This window comes from Nerophis lumbriciformis, linkage group LG10, assembly GCF_033978685.3.
Source record: "Nerophis lumbriciformis linkage group LG10, RoL_Nlum_v2.1, whole genome shotgun sequence".
NCBI lineage: Eukaryota > Metazoa > Chordata > Actinopteri > Syngnathiformes > Syngnathidae > Nerophis > Nerophis lumbriciformis.
In genome coordinates, this window is record NC_084557.2 from 22,329,101 (window position 1) to 22,343,191 (window position 14,091).

Sequence of the window (14,091 nt, forward strand, 5' to 3'; positions counted from 1 at the left end):
GAACATGCAAACTCCACACAGAAAGACCGGGGATCGAACCCAGGACCTTCATATTGTAATGCACACACACTTACCCCTGTGACACTATGCTGCCCCATAACTGAAATATTAAAGAAAAAAAGTAGTTTTAAAATCGTGAAATAATAGGAAATGGGACAAGTGGTAGAAAATGGATGAATGGATGAACAAAACAAAAAAAATGTTGCTATTCGGAGAAAATTGACAAAAAAAAACTTTTTTTGAATTGCATTCGGTCTCCCCTAGAGGGGGGGGGGGGGGGGGGGTTACCCACATATGCGGTCCTCTCCAAGTTTCTCATAGTCATTCACATCGACGTCCCACTGGGGTGAGTTTTTCCTTGCCCTTATGTGGGCTCTGTCGTTGTGGCTTGTGCAGCCCTTTGAGACACTTGTGATTTAGGGCTATATAAATAAACATTGATTGATTGATTGATTGATTGATTGATTGAAAGTTGTGAAATAAAAAATAAACTAAACAAAAAAAAATCTAGTTTTTGGAAAATTAGGTTTGGGGAAAAAAGTTAAAATAAAATTAAAGTACAACAGAAGTTAAAATATTAAGTGAAACTTAAAAAAGTTACAATTTTACAATAATAAAGACGTGTTATTTTAAGGGTGAAAATGTTATTACTTTTGAAAGATTAGGTAGGGAAAAAGTTATGTCACAAAAGTAAAGTCAAAATATTGTGGAATTAAGTCATATTTTTCAGAAAACAATTACAAGAACAGTTGAAATTTTTGTCAAATGTAAAACAAAAAACATTAAAGCAAAATGGGACACACAAAGGTGTAATGTAAGGAGAAAGGGTTTTGTAAAAAAATTTCAAACACAGGCCAAGTTACTTATTAGCTATATTGTATACTTTATTTTGGGTTGTTTATGAACATGTAAAATATAAAAATACTGTACACTGGGATTCCTTAGATGTATTTGAATATGTGGACACCGTTGTCTTAGTATAATACAATAAATGTTGTGCAAAAGTATTGGGTCAAGACTTGACATGAACCAGCACAAACCTCCACAAAGTATATATATTGTGGAGTCTCACTCAAGCACCGCCTGACAGGTAGGCACCTCACAGGGGAGGAGCCAGGGAATGGAGGCAGAGTGGAACAAGGAAGACAACGCCCCAGCCTTGGCCGCATCATCGAGGGGCGGTACATTCCCCTGTACCTGCTCAATCAGCCTGAAGTGCCACCAGCTGTGCGGCCAGGTGGGGCCCAGCTACAAACCCTACTTAACTCTGCCTCATTAATGTCTGGCTCTCCTCTGTGTCAAGGCAGGTGCATCAGGCGGTAAGTGAGACATCCACTATTTCCCCACTAAAGACATTACTGGTGAAATGTTTTACTTATGTTGTGTTTCTCTTGTTTGATAGGCAATAATCTTTGACCTTTAGAGAAGTGTGCTGTGTGAAGGACTGAGAGCCCCAGATGGGAGATATTTATGTTTATTAATGGACACTTTAAGTTTGCTACTTCCACACCCCGCCCTTCCTAAAAAGACTTGTACAATAAATGCCCTTTTCGGCTTGCTACAAACCCAATCCTGTGTCTTGGTGAGAATCAGGTACCACATATGGTGGAGAATACGGGTACTCTGATTCACGCCTATCTTTCATGATGTCACACGCAGAAGCATTGAGTGCTTTGTTAGAAAGCCAAGCTGAACTTCAAAATGCAGTACAAGAGTTAGTAACAAAAATTGCTAAAGATGTGGCTATTACACGGGCACCCGTTGAAGTCCTAACTAAGTTATCGGGTGAGGATGATGTGGAAGCCTACTTGGAGCTTTTCGAGCGCACTGCGGCCCGGGAGAAGTGGCCGGTAGCTGAATGGGGATCCATTCTGGCACCTTTCCTCACTGGAGAAGCCCAGCGGGTGTGTAGCGACCTGGCATTGGCGGATGCTCAAGACTTTAAGAAACTAAAGAAAGCCATTCTAGACAGCCAAGGGTGCAGTCTGCCTGCCAGGGCCCAGCAATATCACAACTGGACCTTCCAGCCCACACAACCCCTGCGACAGCAGGTAGCCACACTGCTCCGCCTAACACACCGCTGGCTAACGACCGAAGGGAACCCCCCCTCTGTAGATAGACTGGTGATAGACCGCTGTATCCGAGCCTTGCCGCCTGATGCCCGGAAGTATGCCGCACAAGTAAGCCCTTTAACTGTGGAGCAGTTGGTGGCGTTATTAGAGAACTACCAAGTGAGCATGAAAATGCTGAGAGCCACCCGTATGGAAACGGCCAGAGCCACCGGGGAAGAGAAGCTAGGGCGCGACCGCCGAAGAGCGCCACCGCCAGCTCCGTCCCCACCCCAACCTCAGGGCGCTGCCCCCGTGAGACCCAGTCGGGCCCCACATCGGAAATGTTATGTGTGTGGACACCCGGACCACATGTCTTGGGCGTGCCCGGAACGCGACCGTGATGTCTCCATGGCCACAGCCCCCAGCTCAGATGCAGGAAAACCATGCCTCCACACGGGGAGTGGACGACGACAGCATGCAAGCCTTCCAGTGAAGATCGGGGGGACCGATGCACATGCATTGCTGGACAGTGGGAGCGCCGTGACCCTGGTACATGTTGACCTGGCCGGACCCTTCAGCGAAGACACTGTTCCAGTGACGTGTGTACATGGAGATGTCCGCCAGTATCCGGTGAGCCATGTACATGTTCAGACACCCCGAGGGAATGCACTGGTAGCAGCTGGAGTGGTACCAAACCTGCCTGTTCCCCTACTCATCGGGTCCGACTGTGTTCTCTTTGGCCGTTACTGGACCCCAAGCTACATTCCAAGTGCCGTTCCACGGCAGCGTCGCCGTCGCAACAATGGACTCAAAAATATGAGACCGCTTGCAGCCTGCCCCGCGTTTAGGCCCTCGTCAGAGGCTCCACGGAGTGACAGCTCGGCTGAAGAGGAGCGACGGGAGAGCAGGAAGGAGGAGGAGGAGGCAGAAGAGGAAGGGGACCCCTTTGTGGAGTTCCCCGTACCAGAAGAGAGCATCAACCAAAAAACGGGCGAGTTTGCCACTGCCCAGTGGAATGATCAGAACCTCAGCTGGGCCCGACAGCAAGTCGTGGAAATTGACGGACAGAAATGTGAAGGGGTGAGTGCACTTAATTCACCGTATTTTCTGATAAAAAATGGCCTTCTGTATAGAGGGGTGCTAACAAAGGGCAGGGACATAATTGAGCAACTGCTGGTGCCTAAGTCTTATATCTCCCGAGTGCTTTATCTTGCCCACACTCATCAGCTGGGAGCTCACCTAGGTGTACAAAAGACGTATGACCGCATAATAACCCGCTTCTATTGGCCCGGTGTGAAACGAGCCATAGAAGACTTTTGCAAGGGCTGTCCCGAATGCCAAAAGAATGCACCGAGACCCACCTATCGAAACCCCTTGGTCCCGCTCCCCATCATCAGCACCCCATTCTCACGTCTGGCAATGGACATCGTTGGACCACTCCCAAAGTCAGCCAGAGGACATCGCTACATACTGGTAATACTAGACTATGCCACCCGATATCCTGAGGCTGTACCATTACGCACAGCCTCAGCCAAAGCGATAGCACATGAACTGTTTATGATGTTTAGCCGAGTGGGAATTGCCGATGAGATTTTAACGGACCAGGGCACATGTTTTATGTCACAAGTGTTAACCATGCTGTACAAATGGCTGAAAGTGAAACGCATACGAACCTCTATATATCATCCTCAGACAGATGGCCTGGTGGAGCGTTTCAACTGTACGTTGAAGAAGATGCTAAAAAAAGTAGCCGACGAAGACGGGAAAGACTGGGATCACCTCATTCCATATGTCCTCTTTGCCATCAGAGAGGTTCCCCAGGCGTCCACTGGCTTCTCCCCCTTTGAGCTAGTCTACGGCCGACGTCCCCGAGGCGTGCTGGACATTGCGAAAGAGACCTGGGAGAACCAACCCTCGCCACACCGCAGTGTGATCGACCATGTCGCCCAACTACAAGCCCGGGCTCGCAAAATCTGGCCCATGGTAAGAGAACATATGGAAAAAGCCCAAAGAGAACAGGCGAAAACGTATAACAGAGGTGCCACACTCCGAGAGTTCCAAGTTGGGGAAAAAGTGCTGGTATTAGTTCCGTCCAGCGAGTGCAAGTTCTTGGCCAGATGGCAGGGGCCTTACGAGGTAATTGAGAGAATGGGCCCCGTCAACTACAAGGTAAACCAGCCAGGCCGGCGGAAAGGTCACCAAATTTACCATGTAAATATTCTGAAAAAATGGCATGCGGCAGAGCCGTTGCCATCTACTGCGTTTTTAACTGCACACTCTCCCCAGACCACTCCCCCGGTACCTATAGGAGAGGACCTCTCCCCGTCCCAAAAGCAGGAGGTGAAGGAACTTCTGGGACGGAACCAGGACCGCCTCTCGGAATTGCCAGGAAGGACCCAGGCGATCAAACATGACATTGAGACCAAACCCGGAAAGGTGATAAGACAAAGGCCCTACCGAATCCCAGAAGCCAGGCGGGCGGCTATAAAAGAAGAGGTAAAGAAAATGTTAGATCTTGGAGTAATAGAGGAATCCCATAGTCCATGGTCCAGCCCGATTGTTATTGTGCCAAAACCAGACGGGTCCCTGAGATTTTGTAATGACTTTCGTAAATTGAATGAGATATCACTGTGTGACGCTTATCCCATGCCCAGAGTAGACGAGCTGATAGAGCGGCTTGGCCCTGCTCGCTTTGTCAGCACCCTGGACCTGACCAAGGGCTACTGGCAGGTACCATTGACGGAAAGGGCGAAACCTAAAACGGCCTTCTCCACACCAGAGGGGCTATTCCAATATACCGTCTTGCCTTTCGGGATCCACGGGGCCCCGGCAACATTCCAGAGGATGATGGACCGAGTTCTACGGCCCCACCAAGAATACGCAGCCGCCTACCTAGACGATATTGTGATTCACAGCACCAGCTGGTCTCTCCATCTCCAGCATCTCGACGCAGTCCTAGGAGCCCTTAGACGTGCCGGACTGACTGTCAACGCTAAGAAGTGCCGAGTGGGTCTGACTGAGACCGATTATCTTGGCTACACCATAGGAAGAGGCTGCGTAAAACCCCAGGCCCGCAAAATGGAGCGCATCAGGGAATGGCCCCGACCCTTGACGAAAAAGCAAGTAAAATCATTTATTGGCCTGGTATCATATTATCAAAAGTTTATTAAAAATTTCTCTACGATTGCAACACCATTGTATGAACTGACACGGAACAAATTTCCCCATCATGTCACCTGGACGGCTGAGGCCGAGACTGCCTTCAAGATGTTGAAGAAAGCCCTATGTGAAGAACCGGTGTTGAAAGCCCCCGACTTCAGTCAGCCGTTCATCCTCCACACTGACGCCTCAGGCACAGGAATTGGAGCCGTGCTCGCCCAGCTCGTGGATGGAGAGGAGCACCCAGTGACATTTATTAGTAGGAAGCTCCAGAGCCATGAGCGAAATTATGCCACAGTAGAAAAGGAGTGCTTGGCAGTCAAGTGGGCCATACACCACCTCCGCTACTACCTATGGGGTAGGACCTTCACCTTGGTGACAGACCACGCCCCCTTGAAGTGGATGTCCACAAATAAGGACCGAAACGATCGCGTCACACGCTGGTTCCTGGAACTCCAAAATTACCACTTCACCGTGGAATATCGGCCTGGGAAGGCCATCCCACATGCAGACGCCATGTCCCGCCTATATGAAGAGGACAAAGAAGCTCCCGGACCGTCCGGCGAGCTTAGGGGGGGATATGTGGAGTCTCACTCAAGCACCGCCTGACAGGTAGGCACCTCACAGGGGAGGAGCCAGGGAATGGAGGCAGAGTGGAACAAGGAAGACAACGCCCCAGCCTTGGCCGCATCATCGAGGGGCGGTACATTCCCCTGTACCTGCTCAATCAGCCTGAAGTGCCACCAGCTGTGCGGCCAGGTGGGGCCCAGCTACAAACCCTACTTAACTCTGCCTCATTCATGTCTGGCTCTCCTCTGTGTCAAGGCAGGTGCATCAGGCGGTAAGTGAGACATCCACTATTTCCCCACTAAAGACATTACTGGTGAAATGTTTTACTTATGTTGTGTTTCTCTTGTTTGATAGGCAATAACCTTTGACCTTTAGAGAAGTGTGCTGTGTGAAGGACTGAGAGCCCCAGATGGGAGATATTTATGTTTATTATTGGACACTTTAAGTTTGCTACTTCCACACCCCGCCCTTCCTAAAAAGACTTGTACAATAAATGCCCTTTTCGGCTTGCTACAAACCCAATCCTGTGTCTTGGTGAGAATCAGGTACCACAATATATATATATATATATATATATATATATATATATATACACCTTCTCATTCACAACACAAATGATTGTCCCACCCCCATTGATAAAGCAAGACATTCCACTAATCAACCCTGATAAGGCACACCTGTGAAGTGAAAACCATTTCAGGTGACTACCTCTTGAAGCTCATCGAGAGAATTTCCAAGAGTGTGCAAAGAGGTAATCAGAGCAAAGGGTGGCTATTTTGAAGAAAGTAGAATATAAAACATGTTTTCAGTTATTTCACCTTTTTTTGTTAAGTACATAACTCCGCATGTGTTCATTCATAGTTTTGATGCCTTCAGTGACAATCTACAATGTAAATAGTGATGAAAATAAAGAAAACACATTGAATGAAGAGAAGGTGGGTCCAAACTTTTTACCTGGACTGTATATATACACTTTTTTAAAATAATTTAACTAATTGTTTGTGTGTTAGTCCACCTGTTTGTTACAATAACAAGGTACTTCCTGATTTATGAAGAATGACCTGGACAGGAATTGTAATGGTGAATAATAATACCATTATAATTTTGGCAGGTGGACTGTTCCTTTGATATTTTCTTCCACAATATAAACACTTCATGCAGATCCACAACAAATGTTACATCACACCAAAATGGTGCAAATCTGTTTATTGAGAAGTATTAGATTAATGTGGATAAAGTTAATCGCAACAATACATTCCACAGTGGACTAGGTCCAAAAAATTACATTTTAAATAAGTACAAGTTCCAATAGATTCTTTCAGGGACTACATTTGTATTACTTACAATACATCGTGATAATGAACAGTCACAAATATTTAGTGAACTCCTATTACAATCGTATGAATTGCAAAAATGGGGGCACCATCGGATTCAAGAGGAACAGTGTGGTTTTCGTCCTGGTCGTGGAACTGTGGACCAGCTCTATACTCTCGGCAGGGTCCTTGAGGGTGCATGGGAGTTTGCCCAACCAGTCTACATGTGCTTTGTGGACTTGGAGAAGGCATTCGACCGTGTCCCTCGGGAAGTCCTGTGGGGAGTGCTCAGAGAATATGGGGTTTCGGACTGTCTGATTGTGGCGGTCCGCTCCCTGTATGATCAGTGTCAGAGCTTGGTTCGCATTGCCGGCAGTAAGTCGGACACGTTTCCGGTGAGGGTTGGACTCCGCCAAGGCTGCCCTTTGTCACCGATTCTGTTCATAACTTTTATGGACAGAATTTCTAGGCGCAGTCAAGGCGTTGAGGGGATTCGGTTTGGTGGCTGCAGGATTAGGTCTCTGCTTTTTGCAGATGATGTGGTCCTGATGGCTTCATCTAGCCAGGATCTTCAGCTCTCACTGGATCGGTTCGCAGCTGAGTGTGAAGCGACTGGGATGAGAATCAGCACCTCCAAGTCCGAGTCCATGGTTCTCGCCCGGAAAAGGGTGGAGTGCCATCTCCGGGTTGGGGAGGAGATCTTGCCCCAAGTGGAGGAGTTCAAGTACCTCGGAGTCTTGTTCACGAGTGAGGGAAGAGTGGATCGTGAGATCGACTGGCGGATCGGTGCAGCGTCTTCAGTAATGCGGACGCTGTATCGATCCGTTGTGAAGAAGGAGCTGAGCCGGAAGGCAAAGCTCTCAATTTACCGGTCGATCTACGTTCCCATCCTCACCTATGGTCATGAGCTTTGGGTTATGACCGAAAGGACAAGATCACGGGTACAAGCGGCCGAAATGAGTTTCCTCCGCCGGGGCTCTCCCTTAGAGATAGGGTGAGAAGCTCTGTCATCCGGGGAGAGCTCAAAGTAAAGCCGCTGCTCCTCCACATCGAGAGGAGCCAGATGAGGTGGTTCGGGCATCTAGTCAGGATGCCACCCGAGCGCCTCCCTAGGGAGTTGTTTAGGGCACGTCCGACCGGTAGGAGGCCACGAGGAAGACCCAGGACACATTGGGAAGACTATGTCTCCCGGCTGGCCTGGGAACGCCTCGGGATCCCCCGGGAGGAGCTGGACGAAGTGGCTGGGGAGAGGGAAGTCTGGGCTTCCCTGCTTAGGCTGCTGCCCCCGCGACCCGACCTCGGATAAGCGGAAGAAGATGGATGGATGGATGGATGGATGGGGGCACCATAATAAAATAGACCTATTCCACACATTTATTGTGCAATAAAACAAACTTGTGTATTATTGTTTTAAAGTGTATACTGTAATACACGGATGTCAAACTCAAGGCTTGGAGGCCACATAAAAACCTATGAAAGCCTGGAAATTATGTGCACCATAAAGCACGCCATCTTTCTTAGTAAACGAATTTGTTATTTCAGCTTTGATGAATGTGGTTTATGCAATCTTTTATATGTAATTTTATCTGATCATGCAACAAACCATATATCAACATGTATTCCATTTTTTTAGATATAAAAACAAATACATTAATGTGTGCTTGTCACCATGAGTTCTGATTTTAGGGCAAGTTAACCATGAATTTGTATGTAAAAAAATATATAATACATTTCAACGTTTTCTAGGCCAAGGAACCCCAAACTGAAAGGAGAAAAGGAGGGGAGACCTTCTACTTATTTGTCCTGTATTACAAGTTTATTGTGCAATAGATACCTTGTTATCCTGCGATATGAAGATATTCAAATAATATGGTATCCGAGGCCCTGCGATGAGGTGGCGACTTGTCCAGGGTGTACCCCGCCTTCCGCCCGATTGTAGCTGAGATAGGCTCCAGCGCCCCCCCGCGACCCTGAAGGGAATAAGCAGTAGAAAATGAATGGATGGATGGATGGTATCCGAGAGGGACAAGCAGTAGAAAATGGATGGTTGGATATTAAGGACACTAATAGCGAGCTGGCAACTAGCACGCTAATTGCTATGGTGCCACTAATCGTTAGCTGTCAAGTAGAGCGCTAATCGCCAACTAAAAAAATTTGAGGAAGGAACCCTGTTGAATACCTCTGGCACAGGCAAATGTGGAATATCATGAGGTGATTATACAAAACCCAAAACCAGTGAAGTTGGCACATTGTGTAAATGGTAAATAAAAACAGAATGCAATGATTTGCTAATCCTCTTCAACCTATATTCAGTTGAATAGACTGCAAAGACAAGATATTGAATGTTCGAACTGGTAAACTTTGTTAATTTTTGCAAATATTAGCTCATTTGGAATTTGATGCCTGCAACATGTTTCAAAAAAGCTGGCACAAGTGGCAAAAAGACTGAGAAAGTTGAGGAATGCTCATCAAACACTTATTTGGAACATCTCACAGGTGAACAGGCTGATTGGGAACAGGTGGGTGCCATGATTGGGTATAAAAGCAGCTTCCATGAAATGCTCAGTCATTCACAAACAAGGATGGGGCGAGGGTCACCACTTTGTGAACAAATGCGTGAAAAAATTGTAGAACAGTTTAAGAACAACATTTCTCAACGAAAGGAATTTAGGGATTTCACCATCTACAGTCCGTAATATCATCAAAAAGTTCAGAGAATCTGGAGAAATCACTGCACGTGACTTTCAATCTCTCAGACAGTACTGCATCAAAAAGCGACATCAGTGTGTAAAGGATATCACCACATGGGTTCAGGAACACTTCAGAAAAACACTGTCAGTAACCACAGTTGGTCACTACATCTGTAAGTGCAAGTTAAAACTCTACTATGCAAAGCGAAAGCCATTTATCAACAACACCCAGAAACGCTGCCGGCTTCACTAAGATGGACTGATGCAAAGTGGAAAAGTGTTCTGTGGCCACATTTCAAATTGTTTTTGGAAACTGTGGACGTCATGTCCTCCATACCTTCAGGTATTCCCTTGGAAAAGAGATCCTTGATCTCAATGGGATTTTTACCTGGTTAAATAAAGGCTAAATAAAATAAAATAAAAAGGTATTTCAAAAGCCAGCATCTGTGATGGCATGGGGGTGTATTAGTGCCCAAGGCATGGGTAACTTACACATCTGTGAAGGCATCATTAATGCTGAAAGGTACATACAGGTTTTGGAGCAACATATGTTGCCATCCAAGCAACGTTATCATGGACGCCCCTGCTTATTTCAGCAAGACAATGCCAAGCCATGTGTTACAACAGCGTGACTTCATAGTAAAAGAGTGCGGGTACTAGACAGGCCTGCCTGTAGTCCAGACCGGTCTCCCATTGAAAATGTGTGGCGCAATATGAAGCCTAAAATACTACAACAGAGACCCCCGGACTGTTGAACAACTTACGCTGTACATCAAGCAAGAATGGGAAAGAATTCCACCCAAAATGCTTCAAAAATGTGTCTCCTCAGTTCCCAAACGTTTACTGAGTGTTGTTAAAAGGAAAGGCCATGTAACACAGTGGTAAAAATGCTCCTGTGCCAAGTTTTTTTGCTGCCATTAAATTCTAAAATAATGTATATTTGCAAAAAAATAATGCGTTTCTCAGTTCGAAGATTGAATATCTTGTCTTTGCAGTCTATTCAATTGAATATAAGTTGAAAAGGCTTTGCAAATCATTGTATTCTGTTTTTATTTACGAATTACACAACGTGCCAACTTCACTGGTTTTGGGTTTTGTAAATGAAACAGTAAAATAATCATATATACATTAGTGTTCACAGCCTTTGCTCAATTCTTCTGTGATGCACCTTTGGAATACGTCTGTAACATAACAAAATGTGGAAAAGGTGCTGTGAAAACTTCCCTGTATGATCCTATATATTGCCAAAAACAACAAAACAGCGGCATTACCAGAAAAAATGACACCAACACACTCAGCGTTCATACAGCTGTCTGACATTCACTTTATTGTTAAACCTCTTTCGGTTTGTGCCAGCTGCTTGTCATCTGTAATCTTAAATTAGAAGCAAACATATACAGCATCATTTCCAGAAAAGAAAAAAAAACCACACCATGCAGCAGTGTAAACATGACGTCTACTCTTATAAGTCATACAACTAAAACACATCGCCAATAAAGATCCGTGTCAGCATAAATGTGGAAAGAGATCGTCTAAATCTGTTTGTTGTACGCCTCAAGAAGTTAGAGATACAAATAAATAAAACGTACTGACAACATATACATAATAAAATGCATTCCTATGCATGACAGCACCTCTCTTTATGGGCGTGTTTGGGCTGGAGCGATGAACACACCTGCAGGGTGATTAAAAAAATATGCATGGACAACATTAGCAAATGTCTCATCAAGGTACTGCATTTTCTACCACGGCTGCTGCACATGTACATGCTGAGAGAATATTACGCCAAGTCAGTCTAACCGGAGGATGGAAACAACACAAACGTTAGTCGCTGTACCGTACAATCACATTCATGTGTGCGCACGAATCAGAAAAGGACACCAGGGCTCACTTGATATTTGCAGGAATCCTAACACCTGATTTGGAGTATTCAAACGCTAAAAGGGGAACCACGCTTTTTGGAATTTGACCTATTGTTCACAATCCTTATGGAAGACAAAAATACATGTTTTTCTTTTCTTTTTTTATGCATTCTAACTTGTCCCGGGGTAATAGGAGTCGCTCAATTTTGCCTATGAGCTTAAAAAAACATCCAAACACTTCCATCAATGTTACACACTGTAAGAATATATGTAGTAACAGGCACATTCATAATGTTATATTGACATATTTTGCTCATTTTAAGCACACAGCGGCGTGTTAAATAAAAAATAAAAAAACGCATCACAACGTTCAATTCTTCATTTAACATCACTGATTATTACTCACTGCAGACTTCATAATAAAACATCACTTACTGTACAATGTCGGCTGTCACTCGGATGCCAACTGTTAAGATGTTGTTATATTCCAGTTTAGATGATGCATGACTCATAATCCTCTTGAAGGGATACAAAAAAACAAACCAGCGTCTTTTCGAGTCTTTTCTGCCATTTCCGGGTATAAATCGGCTGTTTATGTCCACATTGTTTTACTATCCAGGTGAGAAGCGTGATTTATAATCTGGAATAAACGTTCACGAGCTCCGAGGCAAGAAAGCATCTGATGTCAATACAGCAACATATGGAAGTCACATCTCTCTGATCAACCCGCCGTTAAATATAGGTCCTTAACGTAATACTTGGCTAATACATAAGGTCATGAAATGTAAATGGAGTATTGTTAGCGCTTTTTGGATGGTTATTTGTTGGGTTTTATGATAGAGGACGTCCCGTTCACTCCATTGTAAGCGGACTTTAATTTACAAATTAGAATGCATTAAAAAAGACATATGTGTTCTTGTCTCTCATAAGGATTGTACATGATAGGCAACATTTTTTTTAAAAGTGAAGTTTCCCTTTAAAGATAAAAATCAGCAGATCGCAACCGTTGAAGTGTGACGAGCCAAGGGCAGAGTCGTGTGCAACATTAAAACACAAAAGCAGAAGAAGCTCCTCCTGCACCACATTGCAACGTCAAACCTTAAATATTGAAATATGCTACCGCTCGGATCAAAGTCAAATCTAATCTCTCCTCCCTTTTCTGCCCTTTTTACACAAGCGGGTCGTCGCTAAGGCACAGTCCTGTAAATAGAAACGTTGATCTGTGCACGGCCACTACAATCCATCGTTGCAATATGCATACAGTGCGCACACAAACACCTCACACCTAAAAATGAAAGCAAGGTTTGTAAAGAATACATCCCAATCATTCAATTTCTTTTACACCCCCTCTATGACATGAAGTTAAATCATCCAACCCTATGTTTGATTCTGTACAGCTTTAGGAAGAATCAGCAATTTGTGTTGAAAAGGAGATAGGACATCACTTGGATGCTTTCTTGTCGAGCTGGAAAAGGTCCAGCATGTCCAACATGGCCCGTCGGATGTTGGCGCCAAAGCGGTGAGAGTCCTGTCGGGTGGAAATCAAGCCGAAAAATAAATAAAAGCGGGGAGGAAACAAATAATTGGGAGAAAAGACATACCGTTTCTGGGCTGGAGTGTTTGCTGGAGATGTGAAAGTTGATTAGGTTTTCCCCGACGATGATGTAAGACACACCGTAACCGTCATTCGCCACCTTCAAACAGAAGAGAACCGACAAGTGAGTTTCATCCCAATGTTAATCCAGCATTGTTTCCCATATATCAATTTAATTTTACAGTATTTTTCGGACTATAAGTCGCAGTTTTTTTCATAGTTTGGCCGGGGGTGCGACTTATACTCAGGAGCGACTTATGTGTGAAATTATTAACACATTACCGTAAAATATCAAATAATATTATTTAGCTCATTCACGTAAGAGACTAGACGTATAAGATTTCATGGGATTTAGCGATTAGGAGTGACAGATTGTTTGGTAAACGTATAGCATGTTCTATATGTTATAGTTATTTGAATGACTCTTACCATAATATGTTATGTTAACATACCAGGCACGTTCTCAGTTGCTTATTTATGCCTCATATAACGTACACTTATTCAGCCTGTTGTTCACTATTCTTTATTTATTTTAAATTGCCTTTTAAATGTCTATTCTTGGTGTTGGGTTTTATCAAATAAATTTGCCCAAAAAATGTGACTTATACTCCAGTGCGACTTATATATGTTTTTTCCTTCTTTATTATGCATTTTCGGCCGGTGCGACTTATACTCCGGAGTGACTTATACTCCGAAAAATACGGTACTTGTTTCTTTTTAAGATTTTGCAACACAGTAAGGTAACGCTTCTTCTTCCAGGTGATGCCGACTCATGGCAATCATACTCCACAAAAAATTGCCTATGTTATTTGTTCTAAAATTACAGTTGGAGGTTTAAGCAACAGGCGTTCA

The 14,091-nt window shown here is 44.6% G+C and overlaps 2 protein-coding genes across 3 annotated transcripts in view; one reads left to right on the plus strand and one right to left on the minus strand.

Annotated features, from left to right (window-relative positions):
* Positions 1–1,646: 1,646 nt before the first annotated feature.
* On the plus strand, positions 1,647–10,153 carry LOC133612791 (uncharacterized). Its single transcript, XM_072914019.1, has 4 exons — positions 1,647–4,220; positions 4,338–4,558; positions 4,706–5,792; positions 10,127–10,153. Exons 1-4 carry the CDS (start codon positions 1,647–1,649, stop codon positions 10,151–10,153), a joined length of 3,909 nt encoding a protein of 1,302 aa, XP_072770120.1.
* Positions 10,154–11,083: 930 nt separating this feature from the next.
* cpt1ab (carnitine palmitoyltransferase 1Ab (liver)) overlaps positions 11,084–14,091 on the minus strand; it is a 41,422-nt gene continuing 38,414 nt past the window's right edge. For both annotated transcript variants that reach the window (XM_061970013.1, XM_061970011.1), the window contains exons 18-19: positions 13,247–13,339; positions 11,084–13,173 (exon numbers count right to left, since the gene is read on the minus strand). In XM_061970013.1, coding sequence (XP_061825997.1) covers positions 13,087–13,173; positions 13,247–13,339 — 180 coding nt within the window. In that variant the 3' untranslated portion in view covers positions 11,084–13,086. The remainder of the gene's footprint in view (positions 13,174–13,246; positions 13,340–14,091) is intronic.

What these genes read in the sequence shown, in the direction of transcription:
- LOC133612791 (XM_072914019.1), top strand. Translation starts at nt 1,647, where the DNA reads ATGTCACACGCAGAAGCATTGAGTGCTTTGTTAGAAAGCCAAGCTGAA. An exon ending in TGGGCCCCGTCAACTACAAG is followed by an intron (nt 4,221 to 4,337) that starts GTAAACCAGCCA and finishes CACTCTCCCCAG; the next exon opens with ACCACTCCCCCGGTACCTAT. An exon ending in GCGAGCTTAGGGGGGGATAT is followed by an intron (nt 5,793 to 10,126) that starts GTGGAGTCTCAC and finishes CCATACCTTCAG; the next exon opens with GTATTCCCTTGGAAAAGAGA.